At 37.7% G+C, this 23,899-nt stretch overlaps 2 protein-coding genes across 6 annotated transcripts; one reads left to right on the forward strand and one right to left on the reverse strand.

Moving 5' to 3' along the window:
- The first annotated feature begins 5,864 nt into the window (after positions 1 to 5,864).
- Positions 5,865 to 12,509, forward strand: dmbx1a (diencephalon/mesencephalon homeobox 1a). 2 transcript variants are annotated; one of them, XM_058752368.1, is made up of 5 exons: positions 5,865 to 6,008; positions 9,608 to 9,773; positions 9,866 to 10,060; positions 10,148 to 10,547; positions 10,870 to 12,509. In XM_058752368.1, the coding sequence occupies exons 2-5, from the start codon at positions 9,621 to 9,623 to the stop codon at positions 11,286 to 11,288; spliced, it is 1,167 nt and encodes a 388-aa protein (XP_058608351.1). In that variant the 5' UTR covers positions 5,865 to 6,008; positions 9,608 to 9,620; the 3' UTR covers positions 11,289 to 12,509. The 2 variants fall into 2 exon arrangements, with proteins under 2 accessions (XP_058608351.1, XP_058608361.1); XM_058752378.1 differs by having other exon boundaries at positions 5,872 to 6,008; positions 9,608 to 9,774; positions 9,882 to 10,060.
- A 5,968-nt stretch (positions 12,510 to 18,477) lies between these two features.
- On the reverse strand, positions 18,478 to 22,235 carry nsun4 (NOP2/Sun RNA methyltransferase 4). 4 transcript variants are annotated; one of them, XM_058752401.1, is made up of 7 exons: positions 21,800 to 22,231; positions 21,555 to 21,716; positions 21,361 to 21,470; positions 21,128 to 21,282; positions 20,877 to 21,037; positions 19,445 to 19,569; positions 18,478 to 18,992 (listed from the first exon to the last, which is right to left on the reverse strand). In XM_058752401.1, the coding sequence occupies exons 1-7, from the start codon at positions 21,890 to 21,892 to the stop codon at positions 18,716 to 18,718; spliced, it is 1,083 nt and encodes a 360-aa protein (XP_058608384.1). In that variant the 5' UTR covers positions 21,893 to 22,231; the 3' UTR covers positions 18,478 to 18,715. The 4 variants fall into 4 exon arrangements, with proteins under 4 accessions (XP_058608384.1, XP_058608392.1, XP_058608375.1 ...); XM_058752409.1 differs by having other exon boundaries at positions 21,361 to 21,712; positions 21,800 to 22,230; XM_058752392.1 differs by having other exon boundaries at positions 18,479 to 18,992; positions 21,361 to 21,716; positions 21,800 to 22,230.
- Between the last annotated feature and the right edge of the window lie 1,664 nt (positions 22,236 to 23,899).

The following is a 23,899-nucleotide window of genomic DNA, read 5'->3' on the forward strand; positions in this document are numbered from 1 at the left end:
GAATATATAAGCATGTTTGAAACTCGGTACATGGCTTTATGTTTTAGATATTATGTTTATCGCCACACATCAGTAGGAGGACTCTTAAACATGTGAGACAGCAATTAAAAAGTGTCTCCATTAATATTTAAACCATTTTTAGTTCACCCAAAAATGTAAATTCATTTATTTTCTCAAAATTTCTTCCTTTGTGTTCCCTCACAGAAGAGGGAAAGTCATATAGGTTTGGAACGACATGAAGGTGAGTAAATAATGACAGAATTAATGCAAATATTGATGCATACTACGACACATCCTGAATTGTTAAATTAATACAAAAAATCTTTCTTTCACTTCTCAGTACAATAGAGCGGAATGTAGGGATTCTGGTTTAAAGCGGCAGACATTTATAGTACAAGTCAAGTAATGCTCTGAAACAAGATGTAAGGAAAATGCAGACCAGGAGCTTTAACAATGCCAAGAGCAGTGGAAAAGCTTTTTAAAAGGGCCATTTGTAAAACAAGGAGTTAAAACCAGATTATGGGTCAACAATAACACAATCCCTTATGCTCATTCCCGTAATTCCCACAGAAGAAGAGGATTTATACTTATTGTGGGAGGCTAAGCATCAGGCAGCCATACTGCAAAAAAACATTTTACAGTGGGGCCAGGTAATCCCATACGGAGGTGGTTCAGACTACGCATCGGGAATGAATGGAGAAGAGGAAGTATTACTGTTATCAGAAGACTCAAATCTGGGCTTTCCAGGTGCTGCTAATGCTGGAGCCACCCTCTCCAGCATTTTCAATAGATTGTGGCGGATTTGCCTAGTTGACTCTCTAATGAGTCAATTGTTCTCTCTGTTTACGCTATTAAAAGAGTATTAGCTCCGTTAAGGTGTGGGTGCCAAGGGGAGACGCTGCCATAAGGTCTAAATGGGGACCCCTGTGAAGAGCTCATCAAACACAACTGCATTGTTGAAGCACTTAGCCGAGGTCCAGCAGTTAGCTAGCTATTTTACAGACGACAAAATCTGTGCGCTATGTAATGTAACGCGTTGATAACGCAAACAGCTCATAGTCACTGTCTACTCGCTCGGCCGGAGACACGTTAAAGCCGATCGTGTGGACAACAGGCACCCGAGATAGTCATCGGCCCTCCTGCTGACTCGATCGCTTCTCATCATCGACAACAGCAAATATACACTCGTGAAACAGGTTATGAGACTATTTCATTTCTTAAAGGATAAGACCGCCAAGCACAGATCCAATGTGGGTACTTATGGCTGAGGTGCCAACGCTTCTTCTCAGGTATCCTCTTAAAGCTACTCATTGAGAGGATGATGAAAACTTCAGTCAGAAGCAGGGAGTCCGCTTATTTCGAATCCTGGGTCATGTTTTAAACCACTTCGCCAAAGTGCCTCAATACGCATAGAGTGCTGAGAGCCAGATTACTGACTGATAGTACAAAGCCCAGAGCTGATACAGAAGGATTTGCCAAAGTAAAGACAGATGTTGTAGTCGTGCAATGGAGAGCAATCCATACTCAGGGGCAAGGAGTTAATGGGAAGCGTATTGTCGTCAAGGGCAGATTTGCAACTTTTGAATCCATCTTTTTATCTGAAGAGGACTTTAGTTGTATTAAGAGTGTGCACCAATCCCTTTTAGCAGCAGGGGCTGATCAACTAATCGTACATATCTGAGGTGATCTGTGAATGCCACCAAACCCACGCTACAGCTGTCTGAAACGTCATCTCATCAATATAATCAAACTGACTGGGTGCCTTAACATGCTCATGCCTCTGCCAATTAGCTTTAACTATTAAGATAATGCTCTCAGGCAAAATCTGCTTTCAAAAGCCACTGTGAAGCAGAAAGAAATGTGTCTTCTAGCTCTACAGGTTCTCAACAGCTATATAAATATTCCTGAAGGTAGACATTATAAATGAGATGCCAATAATTCATGCAGGTTGCTGTTCACTGTGTTTTATTAGAAGCTGCTTCTTTCACTCAATAGTCATCAAAGCACTAAAGAGGAAGAGCAGCCACTTTATCCCCTTAATTACCCAATTATAGCCAACAGCACCCATACTGAAGATAATGATCTCATTTCGAGTCCAGTCTATTGAAATAATGAAAGCACCCTATTAATTATAAAAGGCGTTATCACAATTACAACAAAGTGGAAAATTATTAATTTAAATTCAATTATATTTAAAATAATAAATAAATTGACATAAGTATTGAGGTATTTTTGTAGTAATGACATGACATTTGAACTCTGTAGAAGTTTGTAATGAGGACCTGACAGTTATCACTAAAATTGTATTGACTGACAGACTTACACCAACAAGATACAGTCATTAAAAATAAATAAATAACTGTAATCTCTTTAGAAAAAGTGAAAACTGTCCACATGTGAAAACTTCTCTTTACCTTTAGTTATTCATCTGTCTATCTCACTACTGTGTCCATGGGCTTCATTTTTACTTATGTCAGTAGCAGAAGCTTGTCAGAAGCGGTTAGTTTCTTTACTAAAATGACTCCTGGTTCTTAACTCACAGTTCAACTCAAGCCTGAGATTTTTTTTAGCGCCTCTTGTTTTTTCCTTTTCTTTTTATTTTTTGCAGTGAAGGTGGATTAGGAGAGAGGGGCTTTTGTTTAGATAAAGCGAGGGATTAGGTAGAGATTTGCCCCCATAAAGTTGTGGGCTTGATGGGCCTTTTATCCCTCCATGTCGCTAAAGCTGTGTTGCTTCTGGATTAGGACTATACAATGGGGCCCCTTGTGCTGGGGATCCGGGCCAAAATGAGTAAGACGGAGAGAGAGGGAGAGAGAGAGTGTGAAGAAATACAAGGGGGGAAGAGAGACTGAAGACAGTAAAGAGATGGAGAATGAGAGAGAATAGAGGGGCACAGCTTCTGACAAAACTGACAGGTCAAAAACTTTTAGCATGGGGATTTGTTAAGAAGATCCTGGGATCTTGTCACGAATGATGCGATTTCCAGAGGTATCAGTGGAGCTGTGTGGAGAAATCAAAATAAATTAAAAAGTAGCACTGCCCCTTTAACACAGGTATCTAATTTAGCAAAAGAAAAAACGAAAAAAAATAAAAACGGTTTTAAGATGAAGGTGCTGCTAATAACGTGTCTAAGAGATGGCTCCTGGCAAATTGCTTTGTTATTCTTGTCAAAAAGGTCTCCTGGAAGCAGTCGATTTTAAACCATACATCAAAATGATTAATTGCTCTGGGAAGAACAGATGCTGAAATACCCTTGGATTGAGCCTGAGAGGCTACAGCTTTGTGGATTGCAGACGTAATGTATTCATGAAGTTGCAGAAACATCATTAGGTCTATTAATTAGCTAATAACACCATCTCGCGCTGTGACACCGAATGCCTTTATTTCATTATTTCCTGGTAAAGCTAACAGTGAATGTGAAATTCATAAGTGTAAATAAAAGTCAGCGATATGATTGACTCGTTTTTAAGATATCATCCCTCGGTTTGTGAAAGGCAGCGGGATTCGCTCTAAATAAAATGATTCGGAAAGAAATCCCCTTCGGTTTATTAATAAATTCAGTGATAGATTCCGAATAAATGTAGAAGCCTATCATCGCGCGCGGGGACTTTACATTGCAATGCCATTGTTTTAATATTGTAATTAATTGCTTAAGTAATAACTAGCAGGTGGCACCGTAAAAGAAACGTGGTAACCACACGAAAGAGTAGCAAAATGAAATTGAAGTCGAAAAAAAAAAAATTACTTTGAGTAAAACTGAACTGAGGGCTCCTTTTGCAGCTCTAAAGGTGGGGTTCTCTCTGTGCCACTTTAAATGGAAGGCATTTAAAGCCCTCAGATGTGCTGGACAGTAGTCCTCGTTTAAGCAGATTTAAGGAAGAGGCGCTGAGAGGAATTCTTTCTCACTTTAATTGCTTTAGAAACGCTCCTCACAAAGAGACATTGCCCAGATTTACCTCCCGTTAAAGTTCTTATTTCCATCGGTTCACAAGTTAATCCTCTTTCTTTCTCAGGCCATAAAAAAACCAAGTGGGGAGAAAGGATGAGAAAGGACACAGGTTTGGTTCCATAAAGGTAATAAAATAAAAAATAAATATTAATATTAACAATAGCCTAACAATAATAATAATTAACCCCGTGTGAAGCGTCTTTGATATTAGCAACAAAAATAGCCTTCACTTGAATTATAGGCTAAATTTTATATTTGGTAAGCAAATCTGTAGGATACAGTATATTAAACAAATTATTTGGATTTTTGAAAATTAATTAACTATTATTATTTTTTTTTTTTTAACATTCGTCAAATAGTTATCCATGACTTATTTTCTTGTGGCCTTTTCTTGCTTGGTTAAAATATTTGGAAATTATAATATAAAAAGAGCAGAACTGGAAAAATAATGTTACATATTTGATCTGCTCCGACAATCTATAATAGTTTGAAATTCATCATTATTCTATCTTAGAGACGAACAATTCATGTGAATGTTACAATACAGACTTAAGTGATTTTATTTGCCTATAGGATTAAACAGAAATACTTAATTAGGCTGTACATAATACGTTTAGCATAAAACATTGCAGGGCAAGTTTATCAACATACCTGAACACATACAAACACTTATTTTATTGTTGACAACACCAATATAATTTTTAAACGATAATATTTTAAATATGAGGTAAAACTCAGTTTCTTTCAATTTCCAGTCGTTTCAAATTCCTCTAGATGATAACTATGGTTAGAGATAAAATTCAGTTAGAGATTTTCACCCTGGCCCGCTTTCTGCGAGCATCTTTAACAAATTATGCAAGCTTTACATTAAAAGGCTACTTTGCGCTGCCCTTAATTCCAACCTAAACGGTTTTGCTCCGGGAGAAGAAATCTTTTCTAAAAACCCTTCAAGAAGAGAAGGGCATTATTGTTTTAATCCTCTTACCGGCAGTCATTTCAAGACAGAGGTTTTTTGGAGGCTGAAATAGCGTCTTGTCTCCCCTTATCCTCACCCAAATCCTTCAAGGCCGGGAGAGATTGTGAAGGCAGTAGCCTGGCATCTATTAGAGATCTCTAAAGTCCCTTCAGTCTCTCCTGCAGTGGCATGACAAAGCCGAAAAGCAAACAAAACCAATGCATGAGATATTCGTTTGTCTAGAAAAAGTCTTGGGACCGTGACCTCTATAGAAATATTCCTATGTTCACGAAGTACCAAAACAAGTCAATGCGTGAGAACAATGTAAGAAAGCAAAATATTCATATAATGGCATTTATTCCATACTAACTTTGGCAAAACTGAGGTCGATAAAGTCAATTTCTAGCGATGCTGTTATTGCTGGTTTAAAAATTTTGGCTCTTGCATGACTTTAACAAACGATAAATCCCAAAATCCCAAGCAAACAATAAAATTCATAAGCTAGGCTATATGAAAAAACAACAAAAAGTTTTTTTGAGGAATAATAAAAAAAAAAAACGTTTTAATGGCTTTTTTGTTAATAATCAAACTCTCTGCCATCACTGAGCTAGCATATAAAGCCGTTTCTCTTCTGCTCCTGCTCTAAACTTTTATACCGATGCCAGTAGGCTACTTTACTGTTTATTCTCACATAACACATGGCTATATTGTTCATAAGCAAAAGCGTTTGTGAGTGGACATTAGTGCTCTCAAGTGCGTGATTTAAGACTTCAAGTAAAGGGTCAATTGGTTTCCGAGTCCAAATGCAGCCAGCAAAGTATCGTCGAGCTTTGATTGACAGCTTCAAGGACCAGTAGCAAGCCTCCTTGATGTTACGCGGAGCTCTTTAAAATCCCTCCTCAAAGCGCGTGTCAATAGATGGACGCAATGTGCTGAGAAGAGCGCGCAGGGAACGATTTGGAGTCGCTTGATACTTAGCGGATACATTTGAATGGGTTCTTAGACTTTGAGAAACGCGATAAGGACATCTGGGAAATACTCCGGGCTACAAGCAACAAAATATCAAGTGACAGTGTAAGATACTGGATAAAGGACAAGACTGAGGTAAGAAACGACTTGTTTATGCAATTATTTACGTAAAACATAATAAACCAATAACAGTAAGATTTAAATGTGTGAGTTCAGTAATAGCCTATCTAAAATATAGCCTAGCTTAAATAATATTAAATAGCCTAAATGATTCTGGCAGTTTTTCTTTATAGGCTACTCTTCATATAGCCTAGACTTTTTTAATTTTAAAGTGTATTTTTTTTCCCCCTGAGATACATAATTGTATTCCAGAGGGCACAACTCAATTATTAAAATAAATAAATAAATAACTTATGTGTGACAAAGACATAACATAGGAGAATTCAAGAGTTTATTTTAAGCGTGCGCCAGGATGCCTTCCTTAAAACTTAAAATTTAAATTAGCCCTAAAAGTGGGCTAAAACTATTATTGTCCTCTCTTCAGAATTATTAAAATCTGATATAAAATACATTTCAACTAGAGATAGGCCAACTTAGAAATGGAGTAAGATAAAACTCTTTGCGTTTAACATAAATGTGGGGGGCCTTGGACAGCGAGGGATACAAAAATATGAGTGACAATATAAATATATGTCATGCGAGACGCGATAAATAGTGCCCCCGGGTCAAATGGGTTTTTAACGCTAACATTTTTCCTAATTTAGTCGGATCAAAAAGTTGAACTGTACATGCCAATTTGCATAATGAGGTTTTAATAATCGAAGCATGGAGTGTCACACTGCCTGCAGCAGTAACAGGCGGATGAACAGACTACAATAGCAGCGAGACACAGTATTAAAATAAGCTGCCCTTTGTGCGAAATATTAGTTGGCCTGTGGCTAAATTTGGACGTTTATCAAAGTTCGCTTAAACAAATATTTCACAAACATGAACGGTAGGCTAAATCATACATTACTATTGTTAGCCTATTATTGCTGGTATTATTATCTGGTCGTACTAAATTACTAGGCCTATTAGATTGATCGCTGGTCAGTTGTTTTTCGTTTTTATTAGGCTACTATCTTAAAATGTGTGTAGCCTATTCTTTTTTTCAGCTATAACATCCTATACACATAGATGGAATGACAATGCATTAAACGTAGAAAACGTAAGTTGATATAGGCCTATAACACATCTCTTTAGACACATATTGCTTGGAAAACACACGTGAGCATTTCTTGAAGCCACGCACACACATGTATACTCACTGTATACGTCCGTCCGTGTCAGCGGTGATGATAAATGGAGGTCTCCACAGTCGAAACCTATTTGCACTTCCATTAGACGGGGACCCAAATGGGGATCAACATGCATATTTTACCCGCAGAGAAGCCATACATCTCAGCCAAAACGTGGCCCCGGGGCGATGGGATAAGGGGCCGCGAGAGAAGGGAGGGAGAGAAACGGACCCCATTCAATTCAAATACTTGGGGGAGAAAAGTAAATGTTTAGCAAAGCACCTTCTGTCCAAGCGAATTAAACTATTCCCTCTTGCCCTCTGATCACATGCATCAGACGGGGCACTCACTTAATAGTCTGGGAATGGGCACTCCGAGTGTCATTCAGAAGCTTGCACGCTGAGGAAGGTACGCGTTTCGGTGGCCTATAACAGAAAAGGATAGTTCACGCGCACAAAAACCTTTAAACAAGCCCTCCAAACAAATTTCCTTCCTTAAGTTCCGAAAAGACATAATGGCAGTCGCCGGTTACAAAACTGCATAGGATGACAACGAAAGGCAATTAAGCTATTGCAAAGAAAAACGGCACTTAAAAAAAACTTTATAGCCTATCATTTTTATTTTATAGCATATAATTTTTACTTGAAGCAACAAGATTATATAAATGCAGAAATAATAACAACAAAAACAACAACAACAAAACAGGTCACAATTTAATAGTAATTTAATTATTACTAAAATATTAACAATTAAACAACATTGGTAAATCTAAATAATACCACTAAGCTATGGAAATTATTTTTGAATTTGTCTTATTAAAATGGCACTGAATTATCATGAAACAAATATGGCAAACATACACAAGTTGTCACAATGCGAAATAAGCTACATAATGTTTGCCAATTAGTGTCAGAATTATTATATAATAATTACAAAGAATTATAACTTATATCTAATTATTATTAGCCTATTATTATTATTGCTACAGAAGTGCTCAAAAAATAGCCCATAACTTCAAATTGTGTTAGATAGACTATTTTAACGTAATTTGATTTTGATTTTGATGAATTAGTAGGCTATGCATGTTTTTTTATTATTTTTTAATTTTTTACATGTAGCCTAGTTCATTAATTTAATGTAGGCTACAAACAAATTGAATCGAAGTAAATAACGAGCAATTTAAGTGCTGGTTGGAAACACAATTTAGTTTAAAACTCGAGGCTGTTACAAATCCCTGGACACCCGCCATGTGCGGGAGCATATACTTTCTCTCTTAATAATGCGCAGTGCATTGACCTCGGAGATATTCGTGCCTGTCAACCACTTCTATACTAATACATATCTAATCGTGTCCTGGAGCCTTTCATTTTATCTATGAAAATCTTAAATCGACTGTGAAAAATTACTGGAGAAGCAGGACACTAAACCTCATGGCCAAATTATTAAATGAATAGCATCCCGTGCAATCATCAGTAAATTGTAAATATTACGATTAAAATATCGTCTTTCCAAGTCCTAGCATATGAAATTATGAGTAAAATTAAATTTCGATGACAGAACCGATATAACGAAGTCTGTATCGAAACATTCGTTCATTGCTTAAATAGCCTAGGCCTAGATCTAACTAAAATCAATCAATGATTCATTGACAACTGTTTTTAAAGGATTCGCTACGGTAATTTGGCTCTGAAATTATAAATCTAATGTAGTAAGCATAAGTCGGAGCTCATTAGGTAAACAAGTGATAATTGCACCAATTAATTCCTTGTGTACGACTAATGGATTGGACAAAACAATAATTGGATATTAATGAACACAGTTCCGCTCCTATAAGCGGATTTTTAAAAGTGCTACTTGACACTCAAGCAATAAACTGACAGCCGCCTACTGATTGATTATAGACTACATAACTACGCGCACACAAAAATATCACATTAGAAAGCGAGATGGTAATTCAAATATTTGTTTCAATACATTTAACAAGCTGGACCATTTAAGGTACAAATAAAAACAGACTTAGACTATAGTGAAGTAAAGTGTTCAGTGTCTTTAAGGCCTGATCATCTCAGAATGCGAATTATTCACTGCATTTAAGGCATTTTAAGGAATTATATGTCTTTAATTTTATAGCCGCAGTCTTGGCACCTAGCACCAAAGTGTCAAATAATTATATTGTCAAATGTAACTCTAAGAGGCCCATGTTTCCGAAATATAGCCGACCATAATGACAGTACATAGGCTACATTTTGTCCATTTATCATATAGGCTACACTGAAAAAAATACTGCTGCTTTAGGCTGCCTCCTCATACAACGCCACTTCAGTTCGGAAGCATCTAGTCTGACTTTTAACTTTGAGTTTAACTCTCAAGCTAACTTTTGTGATTGTAAAAATATGTTTTAACAAATAGAAAAAGCTCAGTGTTAAAACTCATTATAGCTCATTCTTATTTTTGCAGATATTTTTGAATCATGCAACACTACGGAGTGAACGGATACTCTCTCCACGCCATGAACTCACTGAGCGCCATGTACAACCTGCATCAACAGGCGGCGCAACAGGCGCAGCACGCGCCTGACTATCGGCCGTCCGTTCATGCGCTCACGCTCGCGGAGAGACTGGCTGGTAAGTGCGTTCTCTCTCTCCCTCCCTTTAACACACCAAATAATTGTGATAGTACACTGAATTAAATATGCCGTGTCTTTTTTCTTCCAACGGCTGTACATTTCAAGATATCATACTTGAGGCTCGCTACGGCTCTCAACATCGCAAACAACGCCGCAGTCGCACCGCTTTCACGGCCCAGCAACTGGAAGCGTTGGAGAAGACCTTTCAGAAAACGCACTATCCCGATGTTGTGATGCGGGAGCGCCTGGCCATGTGCACCAACCTTCCTGAGGCACGTGTACAGGTAAGAAATGACCAATTTCATCATATTACTAATGTCTACAAACACCTTTATTTATCATGTATCTGCACCTTGTCTTTTGGCCACCAGGTATGGTTCAAGAACCGCCGTGCAAAGTTTCGTAAGAAGCAGCGAAGCCTCCAAAAGGAGCAACTGCAGAAGCAGAAAGATGTCTCCACAGATGGGCCCCTAGCAACAAACGATAAGGATGAGGCCCCTTCCAGCATAAATCTTGAGAACCAGCCACCTTCATCATCCTCCTCTTCCTCCTCCATGGAAGCAGAGGCGGCTCCTCACGCACTGGGATCAGAACTTAGCGTTGAGCTTAATGTGACATCGGCAGAGCAGTCAGGCAGCGAATCGGCCACAGAGGACAACGCAACTGACAAGGAAGAAGAGATAAAGCAGCACAGAGAAGATCTGAAGGTTGAGAAAGAACCAGCACCTGGAAACCTTTCCCCACTTTGCAAACGTCTCAGCCCCAAACCAGGTACGTATTTGCTATTTACTGCTCTTCCAATTTCATTGCAACCTTTCCATTGCACAAAATGTTCTTTATAGTGGAAAAAAAAAAGTTCTTTAGAAGAATAAAATGTTCTTCATACTAAGAACAAAATTATTCTTTTGTTCACTGAAAGGTTCTTTGGGGAACCAAAATAGTTCTCATGGATTTGCTGTAAATAAAACCCCTTTGGAGCCTTTGATTTTAGAGTGTGAAAGGATGCATCAAATACCAGAATGACATTTTAAGGGGGGCAAATATCTAACAAGCATTTTAATCTAAATCTTGACAACCATGTTTGTGTCCTTAGATTCTCCTCTTGGCTCCCCGGCTATCTCATCTTCCTCTAGCGGTGTGACCGGTGGGATCTCTCAGAGTCACTCATACTCCTCGTCACCGCTCAGCCTCTTCCGTCTGCAGGAGCAGTTTCGCCAGCACATGGCAGCCACCAACAACCTGGTTCATTATCCGTCTTTCGACATGGCGACCCCGTCTTCTATACCATACCTGGGCATGAATGTCAACATGCCAGCACCCCTGGGCTCCCTCCCCTGCCAGTCCTACTATCAGTCCCTGTCTCACCACGCGCAACAGGTTTGGAACAGCCCTCTGCTGCAGGCCTCTGGAAGCCTTCCTAGCCACAATAGCAAGACCACCAGCATTGAGAACCTACGCTTGCGGGCAAAGCAGCACGCAGCATCACTGGGCCTGGACACGCTGCCCAACTGAGCAGGAGACTGAAACCTACCTGAGCAAGGGAACATCTCTCTACCACTACTAACATGCCACCTGGACTTCTAAAATGAGAGCCAATACTCAGAAAAGTATGGGACTGAGGTTGAGACTAGTGAAAATCTCAGACTCATTTAGAGGGCTTGTTGTTTTGAAGCTTAAATAGACAATAAAAGGATGAAGCTCTCATTTAATTCATTATCATAATACATTTGTCAGCTTTGCATAAAAGACAGACAGGCCCTGGATTAGATTTAGTGTTATTTATGTTTTGGATGGGCGTAGATGTTTGATATAAGCACTTTTTGGAGATGATCTCAGCCAGTTGCATGCACTATACACCAGAATCTGAAAAGAACTTTCTTTTAATTCAATTATCGTGGTTCTCAAATTACACATCACACAACTTGTAAATGTAAATCTTGCACAACTAAATAGATTAATTAAACCTAACCTGTTTAATGGTCAGGATTAAACCTCTGTAAATTGAGGATGGTTGGGTAATGAGGAAATGATTTCATTGACTACATATGCAAAGCTTTTAATTACATGTAGCCTCAGGCAGTGGAAGAAATGCAATTATAGACCATGCATATCATTGGAGACTGCCATATTAACACTCAGAGGAAAAATACTCTGAAGAAAACTAGTGCTTAAGTGCATATAAATGTTGCAACTGGAAACAATCCTTAATAGTGGTCAAATGCTGGACAGTCCAGTACAAGGAGAAGTTCTCAAGTAGAAAGCAAAGCACTTCCATGTACGGCAGCTCCCCCTCTGCTCATTCTTTCCCTCTCAGTGCTGAGCTCTCATTGTGTTTGTAAAGTATTTTAATATGTACAATGCAAAGTCTATCTATAAATGTTTACTGGTAAGGCAAATGTAAAAGTTCTATGTTTTAGATTGAGAAGAATTTAACCCTGTGATGATTCTGGTAGCTGTCCCTTTGTAAGATTGTACTGGGTGGGCCGCACAGCCCGCCTGCGTCTCCCCCAGATTATTTAACCTATACAGTCTGGTCGTCTTTGTAACTCTTTCATTGTCACTGTGAACATCAATATACAGTCACTCACGACATCACACAAAGTGGTGAATTTGTAGCCTATGTTGGTGGAGAGTGTTCCAGAAGTATACACATCTTTCCCTATGTCAACTGTAGATTTAAAAACTTGTAAAATAAAACTTCAATAAAACATTGCTTGGACATCTTTATAAATATATACCGCATATTTATTTTCTGTCCTTCACCATCAAAATACTACATTAAATAAATCCAAATGACTGTGATCATGCTGAATTTAAGATTAAAGTGTATTTTTAGATTAAAATACTAATGGATTGTTTTTCACTAAAAGTCAAGTGAATTTGAATTAGGGGCTTAGAAAGTAGCTGAGAAACAAGGTGATGATAAAATTGGGGAGGTAGGACAACAGAAAAAACAAGGAAATGAGAGTTAGGAGAACAAGAAAACAAGGTAATCTTGGGAAATAAAATCGTTGTGGGGACATAAGCCATCCCAGATGAATAAGCAGGCCATTATGCTGAAGAATGACAGCCTGGGGCTGTGATTATGCTGCTATTATATCTTAAACAGTGTGGTTTGTCAAAATGCATAAGCCCTTTGCTCACATAAAGAGGGTCTCCCCTCTGTGTGCATTTTACCAGAGGCTTGATGCCACTGCCACCGTGTTCTCAGTGCCCTTGATGGGGCTGCTAACTGCATTTTAAAATGCCTTGTGCCATATTTAAATACAGCTGATTGTAATGCGTTATAACATTCAACCTTTTGAGTAGATCAAAACACACATGGGAGGGCAGAATGCTTCATGATGAAAAAAACTATGCAAAACAGCAATTAACTTGAAGGTAAAATGTTCAAGCAAGCCAACAGTGTCAATAGCATCTCTATTATCTAGTTTCGCGACTGGCCTCCCTAACCAGAAACATGCAAAAACAAACAGCCTCCAGGGATTTGATACAAATTATGTGACAACAAGGTCAAGTCCTCTTTACTATCGCATGTAATGAGACCCGCAAGGTTAGAAATAGACCCACATGGTTTCCATGCAATTTTCCAAAAAATTTACACTTTGAAAAGCACTAAAGATTGGTGTAAATACAGCAAACCTCTATTGTAGCTTGTCAGAGACTCAAAAATGTATGTAATTTAATAATTCCATGTTATTTCTATTGTGTTGGGGTCAAGTTGACCCACATATTTTTATGTTCAAAATTAGCTGCACAGATGCACAATTTTAGCTGCCTTCATATGCCTGCTTCTCAAACTCTTGTGAGGGTAAATGGGTTTCTCACACTTTTTTTTTTCTGTGCTGCAACAGTCTAGTTATAGAGACAGTAAGAGAGATCCAAAAATCTAATCTAATCTATTTTTTTTTTTAACTGTGAAATTCAACAATATAAAGAAAAAGTGAATTTTCCTTGTTTGATTCAGATTTTCATGAAATTACATTTTTATTACATTTTAGTGTTTGACAAGGTCGTTGAAAATTAATTGGGGGGGTCAATATGACCCCAACACAAAAGTTAGCAAAATATATACAGCTGTTCCAAAACACACCTATGTGTTGACACTTTGCATGCACATTACCCTACCGGGGAAATAGTCACAAATGAATCAGCTTTTCAGGCGTTTTGAAATCGAATGCTGTTCAAACTGACCCCGACACAACAAGGGGGTTTTAAATCAGACGGTACCAAAACAAACAGCTGTTACTGCTAAGCTCCACAGCATCCGAATTCAATTATTAAGCGGTTTCTAAATTCACCTTAGTGTTTAATCAGGTGTCACCGTCAGACAGTCCGTTACAGACACACAAGCACAAAATGGACCTCAAGCATGCCTAGCACAAAAATCACAGTGTACCATTCAATCCAAACTTCTTTCCCTCATGCTCTCCTTTTTGGTTTTAGCTGCATGGAGAATGAAAGCTGCCACCATAAGGAACCCCAGCCCATTGAAGAAGTGACAAGCACTGCCAGAATATGATCCTAATCCTGTTCCCAGCATTCTTTTAGCCCGCTGGCACTGCAATTTTGCCACATACTCTCCAAGCTGTCAGCTGAGGTAAATCTCTCCAACAGCACATTGCTCAGATACACATCAAAGAAAACGGCTCACTCAGAAATTAGCCCAAAAAATGAAAGATGCCAACTATTAATGCACGTTAGACCTGAATGTAAATGAATGTGCTTTAATATCGCAAATTAAAATATTTAAGAGAGAGAAAAGCAGCAGCGTGACTGAGAAAGCGCTGATGATGGGACGATGACAACAGGTGTTTGAACTCGGTTGCGAGAGGTCACCCTCTTTGGTCCCAGCTCTCTTTTCTGATTCAATTCTCTTCTTTTTATCCCTCTGTTATCACAACCCCACTTAATCCTCTTAAGGGCAAAGAAAACCCCTCTTTTCTGGGGAGAGCTCACCCAAGCCAACCGCAGCACTCTAAAGCCTGTCACCAAGGCGCTGTTTCAGTCACACGTAATTACACATCAATGCCACACTACACATACCTTTCAGACAGGGAGAGTGGCATTGTGGGCATGCGGAGGGAAGCTCAGCACTCTTTGAATGCAGGACACAGTCATATGGATTAAGTCTCCACCGGACACTTGAGAGTTAGGCAAGACATTTCACTACTGTGAAAGCAGACAATCACGGGCAAAACATGTATTGAAATGGCTGTTGCCTGCGAGGATTTATTTTCTTAATGGTAGATTAAGCGGGAAGATGTATGGTGTGGTAATTCATGCTAAGCATCATGGGACGGTTCATAGAATGCTGCTTCAGCAGAATGTTTTAACTGTGATTATCTGAATGCTGCATTGCATTAGTAATGACGGATGCACCTCAGAGACAGAGACAGAGACAGAGACAGTGGACTGGACCATAGCTATATGTACACTTGTGGTCAAATGTTTGGAATATTTGTGCTCACCCAATCTTATGCTGCATTTACAGTATTTGATTTAAAAGAGTAAATATAGCAATAATGTGATTTGTTATTACAATTTAATGTAACTCTTTATTTGGACAAACTCTTTAATGGTCATACAATCCTTCAGACATCATTCTAATATGCTGATTTGGTGCTCAATTTTAAATATTTAATATTATCATCGTTGAAAAGCATTATTTGGATGATTCTTTGACTAAAAAAAGGAAATAAAAAAAGAAATTAGAATGATTTCTGAAGGATCATGTGACAAAGAAATTTCAGCTTTGCCATTACAGGAATAAATTACATTTTAATATATATTCAAATAATAATAAAAAATATTACTGTTTTTACTGAAAAAAAAATCCATATAATACAAACAAATGTCTGCAGCATTATGCAATTTATAGATACCAGTTTCTCTGGACCTTTGTGTGTCTAAAATGAAACTGTGTTGTATTGCAAAATTACACAAATTAAAAAATATATATTTCACTTGTCTGTTTTAAGATTCTCACAGTGAAATCATCAGCATAAATTTGATTCCTGGATTACATTTTAAAATATTTAATATCTGTAATTTAATTGTAAAAATGAAATATAAATAATTACATCGCACAGACATTTGGTTAAGGCATCTGGCCTCCAAGTTGACTCTCCTATCATAAAAAGTCCCTGAGGCCAGGCCACCCTTGATCCACAGTCTGAAGAGTGAGTGCTGAGGCCTTATGCTGGGCTATTCAGATATGCGGCTCATACCACAGACATCCGAGCAGTAGGATATGCCTCAGGCCAGAGCTTCACACCACCTACAACAATCAGATATCTTATCACTGAAGCACCTAAGGTCAGGCGTTACCTTTATGTGAATACGATGTTACAGCTTGTGGACATTAGAACAAACATGGAGTACAAGTCAAGTCACCTTTATTTATAAAGCGCTTTTAACAATACAGATTGCGTCAAAGCAACCTTCCAATATCAAAATAGGAAAATAGTGTGTCAGTAATGTAAAATGACAAGATTAAACACTCAATTTTCAGTTAAAGGTACAGAGATTTACTGATCCATTTGAAGGTTTGAGCGACTGGAGGCATAAAATATATACATAATATCTGTAATGTTTAATATGACACAGGTTAAAAGGATAGTCCACACAAAAATAAAAATGTACTCATGGACAGACTTTCTTTCGTTTGTTTTCAATTTCTGTTCCCATGGACTGAATTTAACTAGAACCAAAACTTGATCTTATTAAATTCTATTTTGTGTTCTGCAGAAAAAGTCACTCCCATGTCATTAATCAAAACCTGTATAACTTACGCACAAAAGAAGATACTGTGAAGAACTGTTTGTATCCAGGTCCAAAACAACATTGAACCCCATTGACTTTCACTGCCATTATTTTAAAATATGTTGTGCTCAGCAGAAGAAAGAAGTTCATATAGGACTGAAAATACCATTTTTTAGGTGGACTATCTTCTTAACTGTTGTATTTTAGTAATTAATCAATACACTAATCTAACATACAAACGAGGGAATCAGAGGAGTGAGCGTGACCCTTTGGAGGGGCCCTGCAGTTTTGAAATAAACTTTGCAAAAGTTCCAGCAAGAATACTGGGCTGTGTGATTGAATCGTAAGTAGTTTTTTCCCCACAAAACACTCATGTTTGCCTTTTCCAGGGGAAGCCGTTATGACTTTCACCCACCTACGGACATCTGAGATTCCCTCATTATAAGGCCTCGGCGTCCAGACGGTATTCCCGACATGTTTCTGTCATTACAAAGATCTACATCCGATTTACATCATTGGCAAGGTGCTCGCCAAATGATCAGATGCCAGCATCCTCAGCAGTGTCAAAGTCAATAATGAATAAAACGTATAGATGAAAATAACTCGTCCCTAATGGTCCCTCTGTCTCCTGAGTGTTAAAAAATGTAAATTTATGTAAAAGCCCATAGGAAACACATATTTACAATACGTTTAGGTAATCACAAGATGCAGGCATGGAGAAATATCCCGGCCGAGAGAGGCAGTCAATGCAAAAATAGTTTTTATGTGTCATTAATTCTCTTTGCATTCCCAAATAACCCTATATTACCGCGGTAATACAGTAATCACTCACAATCGCACAGAAAATTATCTGCACTCATCTGTGGAATAAAAGGCGAAGGGGAAAACGAGGGGAAAGCATCCCATTTTAGTATCCTCTTGCGTCCTTAATGTTCAACGAGAAGCCGGCGAGTAAACGACTGCTCGGCCAATCTCGACTCTGGCACCGATGGAACAGTTTCCGAGCAGCTTAATGATAGCGGGGAGTCGATGGCTCTCGTCAACCCCTCTTCCTAAAATGCGCACACCTTTTCATGCTACATTGCCCGGAATAGACACAAGGTTCATGGACAACCGGGGGAAAATTGAACCTTTTATATGCTAGCAGAAAACAAAACACTCCTCTGATGCCAAATCTAAACGACACATTCGGAGCACAAACATTAGGTGTAGAAGTGCTGCAGACACATCAGCCCATACAGCATTCATAAGAGCGTTGCTCGTCTTGCTCACGGATACTCTTTATCCTTATAATGAATATGTTATTATAAACCCCACATAATACTCAATCAAAATGCCTGTGTATAGAGATAAACTCAAATTTTCCAGTTTGAATTTGTTTGTGGGCAGCCGATATACGAATTTTCAACCAGATTCAGGAGTGTCCTGCCACTTGAGACTATTGTAGAAGAAAATTTAATAATTATTATGCATTCAGCTTTTAGGCCTCATTAATTGAGAGAATACAAATTTAAACTATTCAAAAATAAAGAAAACTAATGGTGATTAGATTCAGCATCTAACACATTTTTGTTTTAAAATTTCTGTGCATCCTTCAGGCAAATTAACTGCTCCATTAATATAAAAAAATATAACATTCAAAAGTAATATCATCATGTTTTAGCCCTCTCCATGACAGGAAGAACAGTGCTGTTTGAAACATGCTGGAAGACAATGTCAGTCTCGTTTGTTTCTAGTTTTAACAGCTAATAGTCAGTTCTATAACGATCTTTGGACGCCCCCTACTGACCAAACCTTGGATTCTCAGTTTTCAAAAACACTTTCCAAATTGCTGCATGCTTCACTCCTGAATCGGATCATTTTTTTTAGTTGAGTTGTCATCATAGCATGAACGTTGGCTTTAGCTTTTCATTGTTCTACACAAGAGGGAAGAGTCAACTGGAAAAACAAGACTGCTTTGGTCTTTTTGCGCCATATTGAACTTTAATAAATTTGATAATCAAATAACATGATTTACAAAATAATGACAATGACATGATTTTCATGTACAACAGTAAAATGGTGGATTTATGACAGTCTTATAGGCTGAAATAGTTCCATGTCTGGCCACTAGGGGGCACTACTGAAGCGCAAACGTGTGATGATGGCTGTTGAGCTAATATCTGAATGTCCATCTAGTTCATTCGTTGTAATTTACACATATAAATTGGTCCAAAGTTAGCACAAAGGTGTGGTAAAACCAACTCCCCGACACTTAACTGTGGCGCAAAGTGGAAAGTGTCAGAAAAGCGTTGCGCAAACCATCTGAGGTCCTGAACCTGCACTGTGATTCCCAGCTCCTGCTGAGCGAGACTTATGGCCTGTTGCACCACACACTCATTCTGCAGCTGGGACAGGGAACAAGTAGAGTACACAACTTTTCCACCCCGTCGCGTGGCCTGGATCCCTGCCCTTGACAGAATATGAAACATCAGACTGATTAATGTCAGTTCGCAGTCAGTCTTCATGGACACAATCACAAAACACATTCAACAAAATATGAAAAAAAAAAAAAAAAAAAGCCCAGTGAACGATTAATAAATATTAAGACATTATTAAAGCAACAGTTCACACGAAAATGTATATTTGTAATGTAATAAACCCAATGTTTAACTTTAAACTTAAATGGTCCATAATCCAGAACTATGCATACTCCAGTGACAAAGTCCTTCCCATGTTGTCCTCTCACACCAAAATCCACTGATATATTTGTTTAGAAATGTTTTGGACTGTATTCCTTGATGCTTGATCAGTGCATATTTCTGATCTGATTTGGATGGCCTGAGGATTGTCAGCATTTTTGGGCAAACTAATATTTTAATGATGCTTGCTGTGCATTTTTGCACCACTTAAAAAATACTTACAGAAGCAGCTGTGTTTGCAAAAGGGGAAGTTTCTGTCTCTCTTTGGTCCTGGACCTCTTAAAAATATTGTTCTCTTCCACCATTGCAGAGTGTCTGTCTGTGGTGCAGGGGACATCTACAAGCACCTGTAAAAATTTTTTAAAATTGAAGATTAACTGAAGGTAATGGCACAATGCCCAGATTTGTGCTGCTATCAGAGATGCATGCTGTAACCATACAAATAGCAGATGTTAGATATTTTTGAAACGTTAGTGACATCACACAAGGATATACCAGTGTGACAATCAAGAGAACACAATGTAAATACAAGGTGCTGGTAAAGCACAGCAGTATAACCTAACCATTTAAAAGTTTGGGGCTGGCAAAACTTTATACTGTTTATGCAAGAAGTCTCTTAAGCTCGGCCAGGACACATTTATTTGATTAAAAATTGGGAAATATTTTTACAATTTAAAATAACTGTTCTATCATTCATGTGATGACAAAGCTGAATTTTCAGCAGTTATTACTCCAGTCTTCGGTGTCACATGATCCTTCAGAAATCACTCTATTGTTTATTTGGTGCTCGAGAAACATTTCTTATTATCAATGTTGAAACAGTTTTCTGTTTGAAATATAAATCTTTTGTTACATTGTTTTCTTCTGTCTGTAGTGTAATTTTTTATTTAATGTGTTAAGTTTTGTTCTTGCTGAACAAAAGTATGAATTTCATAGATAGATGCCACGTCAGTAAATAAGTAAAACCACATTACATTGAGTTAATGGCTAAAGAATATATTTTTATATTAAATATTATAAAACTATATTTTACCTTATCCATGTAATTTTATTCAATTTTTAAAATTCAGCTATGCAATACTGTCTCTCTTTATTTTCTTGATAAGTAATGATTAATAAGGTAGAAACTAGAACCAGCATGATAAAGATATAGTTCTAAAAATCGTTCTCAATATTAAAGAATAGCAAAGTCCACACCACAGCTATAACGATAAAGGCACAGAGAAACGATATTGTTGGATACACTTTCAGAACACTTTTTCCAGCTGATGAATGATACAAACATTGACACCCAATCAGAATCCATCCTGCTGTCACAAGCTCGAGAATTTAAAGCAGCAGATGAGTGTGCGCTTAGAGTAAACAGACAATATCGCTGGTGTGGACGCTAATATCGTTATCTTTATAGTTATCGTTCTTGGTGTGAACAGGGCTTAAGCCTGTTAATTATATTAATAATATTTTGATGAAGTGGAATGTAAGAAATGATGATCTGCATTTTTGTTGACTGTTATTGCAAATGGTATCATTTTATCAAATCGTATTGTGATTCAATTCACATCCTAACATTTGTATGTTAGTATAACATGGAATTCCCTTTTACTTCACAAAACATGCCATTCTTTCTTTTCCAGACATTTTGCTCAATACTAACTCTGTCAAAGCTTTTCTCCTCAGTCATGCCTAACTGCCGACCATCCGTGGAAGTGATGTGGATTTTGTTTTCATCCAGGAATTCTTTAGGCAGGTAGCTCTGAAGTGTCCTGCGTAATCGCATTGTGCGGGAACCTGACAGGTCGTTCGCCCACAGATAATCTGAAAAAAAAAAAACAACAACATTCATATATCATCTGCATCTCTTCCATTAAAACGCTTTGAGTGTTGGCAATATGGCAGTTCACATACTGACTGAATGTGTCTGCAGGAGAGCAAGAGTCTTCCCTCCTGGAGCTGCACATAGATCCAGTACTGTGTGTCCTGCCTGGACGTCCAATGCTAGAACAGGCAGCACTGAGGCAGCATCCAGAAGATAATATCCCAATATGCCACTGCTGTCAGGTCTACAGTAAGGACAGATATATTAAACATAATCAACTCAGGACACGACAGAGAAAATGAGAATTTTTAGTAATCCTCACCCAGCAGGCTTAAATCTAGATATGTCTCCTTTGGGGAAAACAAGACATTTTATATCGGGACTTATACTGGATTGAAGCTCTGTTGAAGCTCTGTGTGAAGTCGTGGAGTCCTGTGAAGATAGATGGACTTCATTTCTGGTGCAGTCAATACTGATGAAGTCTTTACATCCTTGAGCTTCCAATTCGTTTATTACATTGGGTGCTGAAGAGAAACTGTTTATCAGCGCTCCATACTTTTGTTCACACAGCATGGCAACTCTAATAGAGGGCCATAGGTCCCTTAACTGTATACTGTAGCTTGTGTCAAAGTTGTGCAGAGCAAGTTCAGTGGCTGGAAACTTCGGCCTTGTTGCTGCCTAATACAGAGGAACACGATATCATCTTGTGCTATCTATTTCTGAAATTTTATTTTGAAAATGAATGCAACCTCTTTACTTACCCATTTAGTTTTAACTCGAAACCGTCGCTGAATAAATCTAATCGAGTCTTTAGATTTGTTTATACAAAATCTCGTGCAAACGTACGCTGCCATGTTTGTGTATCATCAAAAAGCGTCCGTTGTTTTTGTGCTCATTGGTTCCACTATCATGTTTTATATGTATCCACTATAATAATAAAGCTATTTTATTAAAAACCAAAACATCATCTAATAAATCATTTAGCCAAGCAATGTCCCGTGGCGTAAACCCATTCTTGAATTCACATACTGGTTTCAATTATTAGCTCGGTTTCATAATATTCACGCGTACATGATACGTTGATTTCTTGTAATTACATAAAATAAGATTTTGTTATATGAATAAAAAAATTAATCAATCAACAAATTGTTACCAACAATATAATGTGGGTCTTTATAAAGCGATAAGAACGTTCCAGAAAGGTTCTTTGTGAGCCCCTACTATTGTGAAGGCTTAACTCATGGATATTAATAAGCTACTGACGTTAATTGCAACCATCCAATAACGTTCTTATTTAATATTCATAAGTCAAACCTTCACCATAGTAGAAATAATAAATTCGCGTCCCAACATATTTCCCTCACATACTTGTTCAATTTCAGCCAGATTTTGCACTTTATTAAGTTTAAACGTGAATTTACGACATACAAGTTAGTAGTTTTTGAAAGAGAATGGTCACATATGGAGAGCCTGACGAGGTGGAGGTACTAATTTCTGAATTTTTACTGTAACGTACGTTAGTTTAAAGTGCACTTGAGAAGTTATGCAACTTGTACGTTAACGTATATGAACTGCAGGCAAGTCGTTGCTAACATGTTAGCTGTCTTTACCAGACCTGACATAAACATTACAAACAGTTCTGGCTGCTGTTATTTAGATGATTTGTTTACTAATAACTCATTGGTGTGGAAGAGTGATGTGTTTTATAATATGCAATGATTAACATGGTTTACCTTAAAGTTACCTATGAGATGAGTTTGACCACTATAACAAGCCAGTTTTTCTTAGTTTGTTTAAATATATATATATATATATATATTGTTGCTGAAATGTGAGGGGTGTACTCACTTTTGTGAGATACTGTAGAGGGCTCATGTGATTGGAAAGGCTTCGTTTTCATTTTATTCAAATAAAAAAATAAATAAAGTGTCCCAACATTTCCGGAATCTGGGTTGTATATAAAAAAAGTCAGAAGCTATGGTCAACTGTTTAGAACAACTTGAGGGGGGAGTAAAAGACAATTTTCATTTTTGGGTGAACTTTCCCCCCCAAAAAATATTGCTCCAATATCAGCATTGTCTTCCAGGTTGCACAAAAGCTCTTCAGTTCAGTTAAATGAAGCCCCTCTGAGAGAGTCATCATACTGCATTTCCAGTGGAGATTTCTGCATTTCTACAGCTGCAGATGTGGATTTAAATGTACAGCACAAGCATCACCAGAGACCTAAAACTTGTGTTGTACATGTACATTTGTTCACATGCCTTTTCCTCAAAAAAAAAATAAAATAAAAAATCAATGTTGGCCAGATACTGACTGCTTTATAGGCCTTTGTTCAGGGTCTCATTATTCAGTTTCTAGTTGTTGAATGCCTGTGAAGCTTGTTCAGTTCGTGTCTCGGTTGCTGAATCTTATGTTCATACGAATATTTAAATGCTAACAAATTTGCTGTAAATAAAGCAGTTGAATGTGAGGATTTTTATTTTTTTTGCGTGTAGACCTAATAGCAATTACACAAAGTCTCACAAGGTGGCAGTAGACATTGCATTTTTAGTTGCTAGTTTCTCCTTGCTTTAAATTAAAAATCTTCTGTCATTGTGAGAATGTAATATAGCTTTGGCCTTTTCTTTTGATAAAGAGAAAAACCTTGTTTGGATTTTGCTACAACAGTGTTGTGAGTTAGTAAGAACCCTCCATGAAAGTGTGTTCTACATTGGCAAATTTTCCTGTATGGATACGGATTAAATGTTTTTTTTTTTTTTTTAAAGGATAATGATCTATGGAAGTTTAACAAACTAGACTTAAGCATCTCACTAAAGCTGATGAAGGGGGAAATATTTGTATATGTAAAAACCACATGTATA

The sequence above is a fragment of the Onychostoma macrolepis genome, chromosome 02 (genome assembly GCF_012432095.1).
Source record: "Onychostoma macrolepis isolate SWU-2019 chromosome 02, ASM1243209v1, whole genome shotgun sequence".
Lineage (NCBI taxonomy): Eukaryota > Metazoa > Chordata > Actinopteri > Cypriniformes > Cyprinidae > Onychostoma > Onychostoma macrolepis.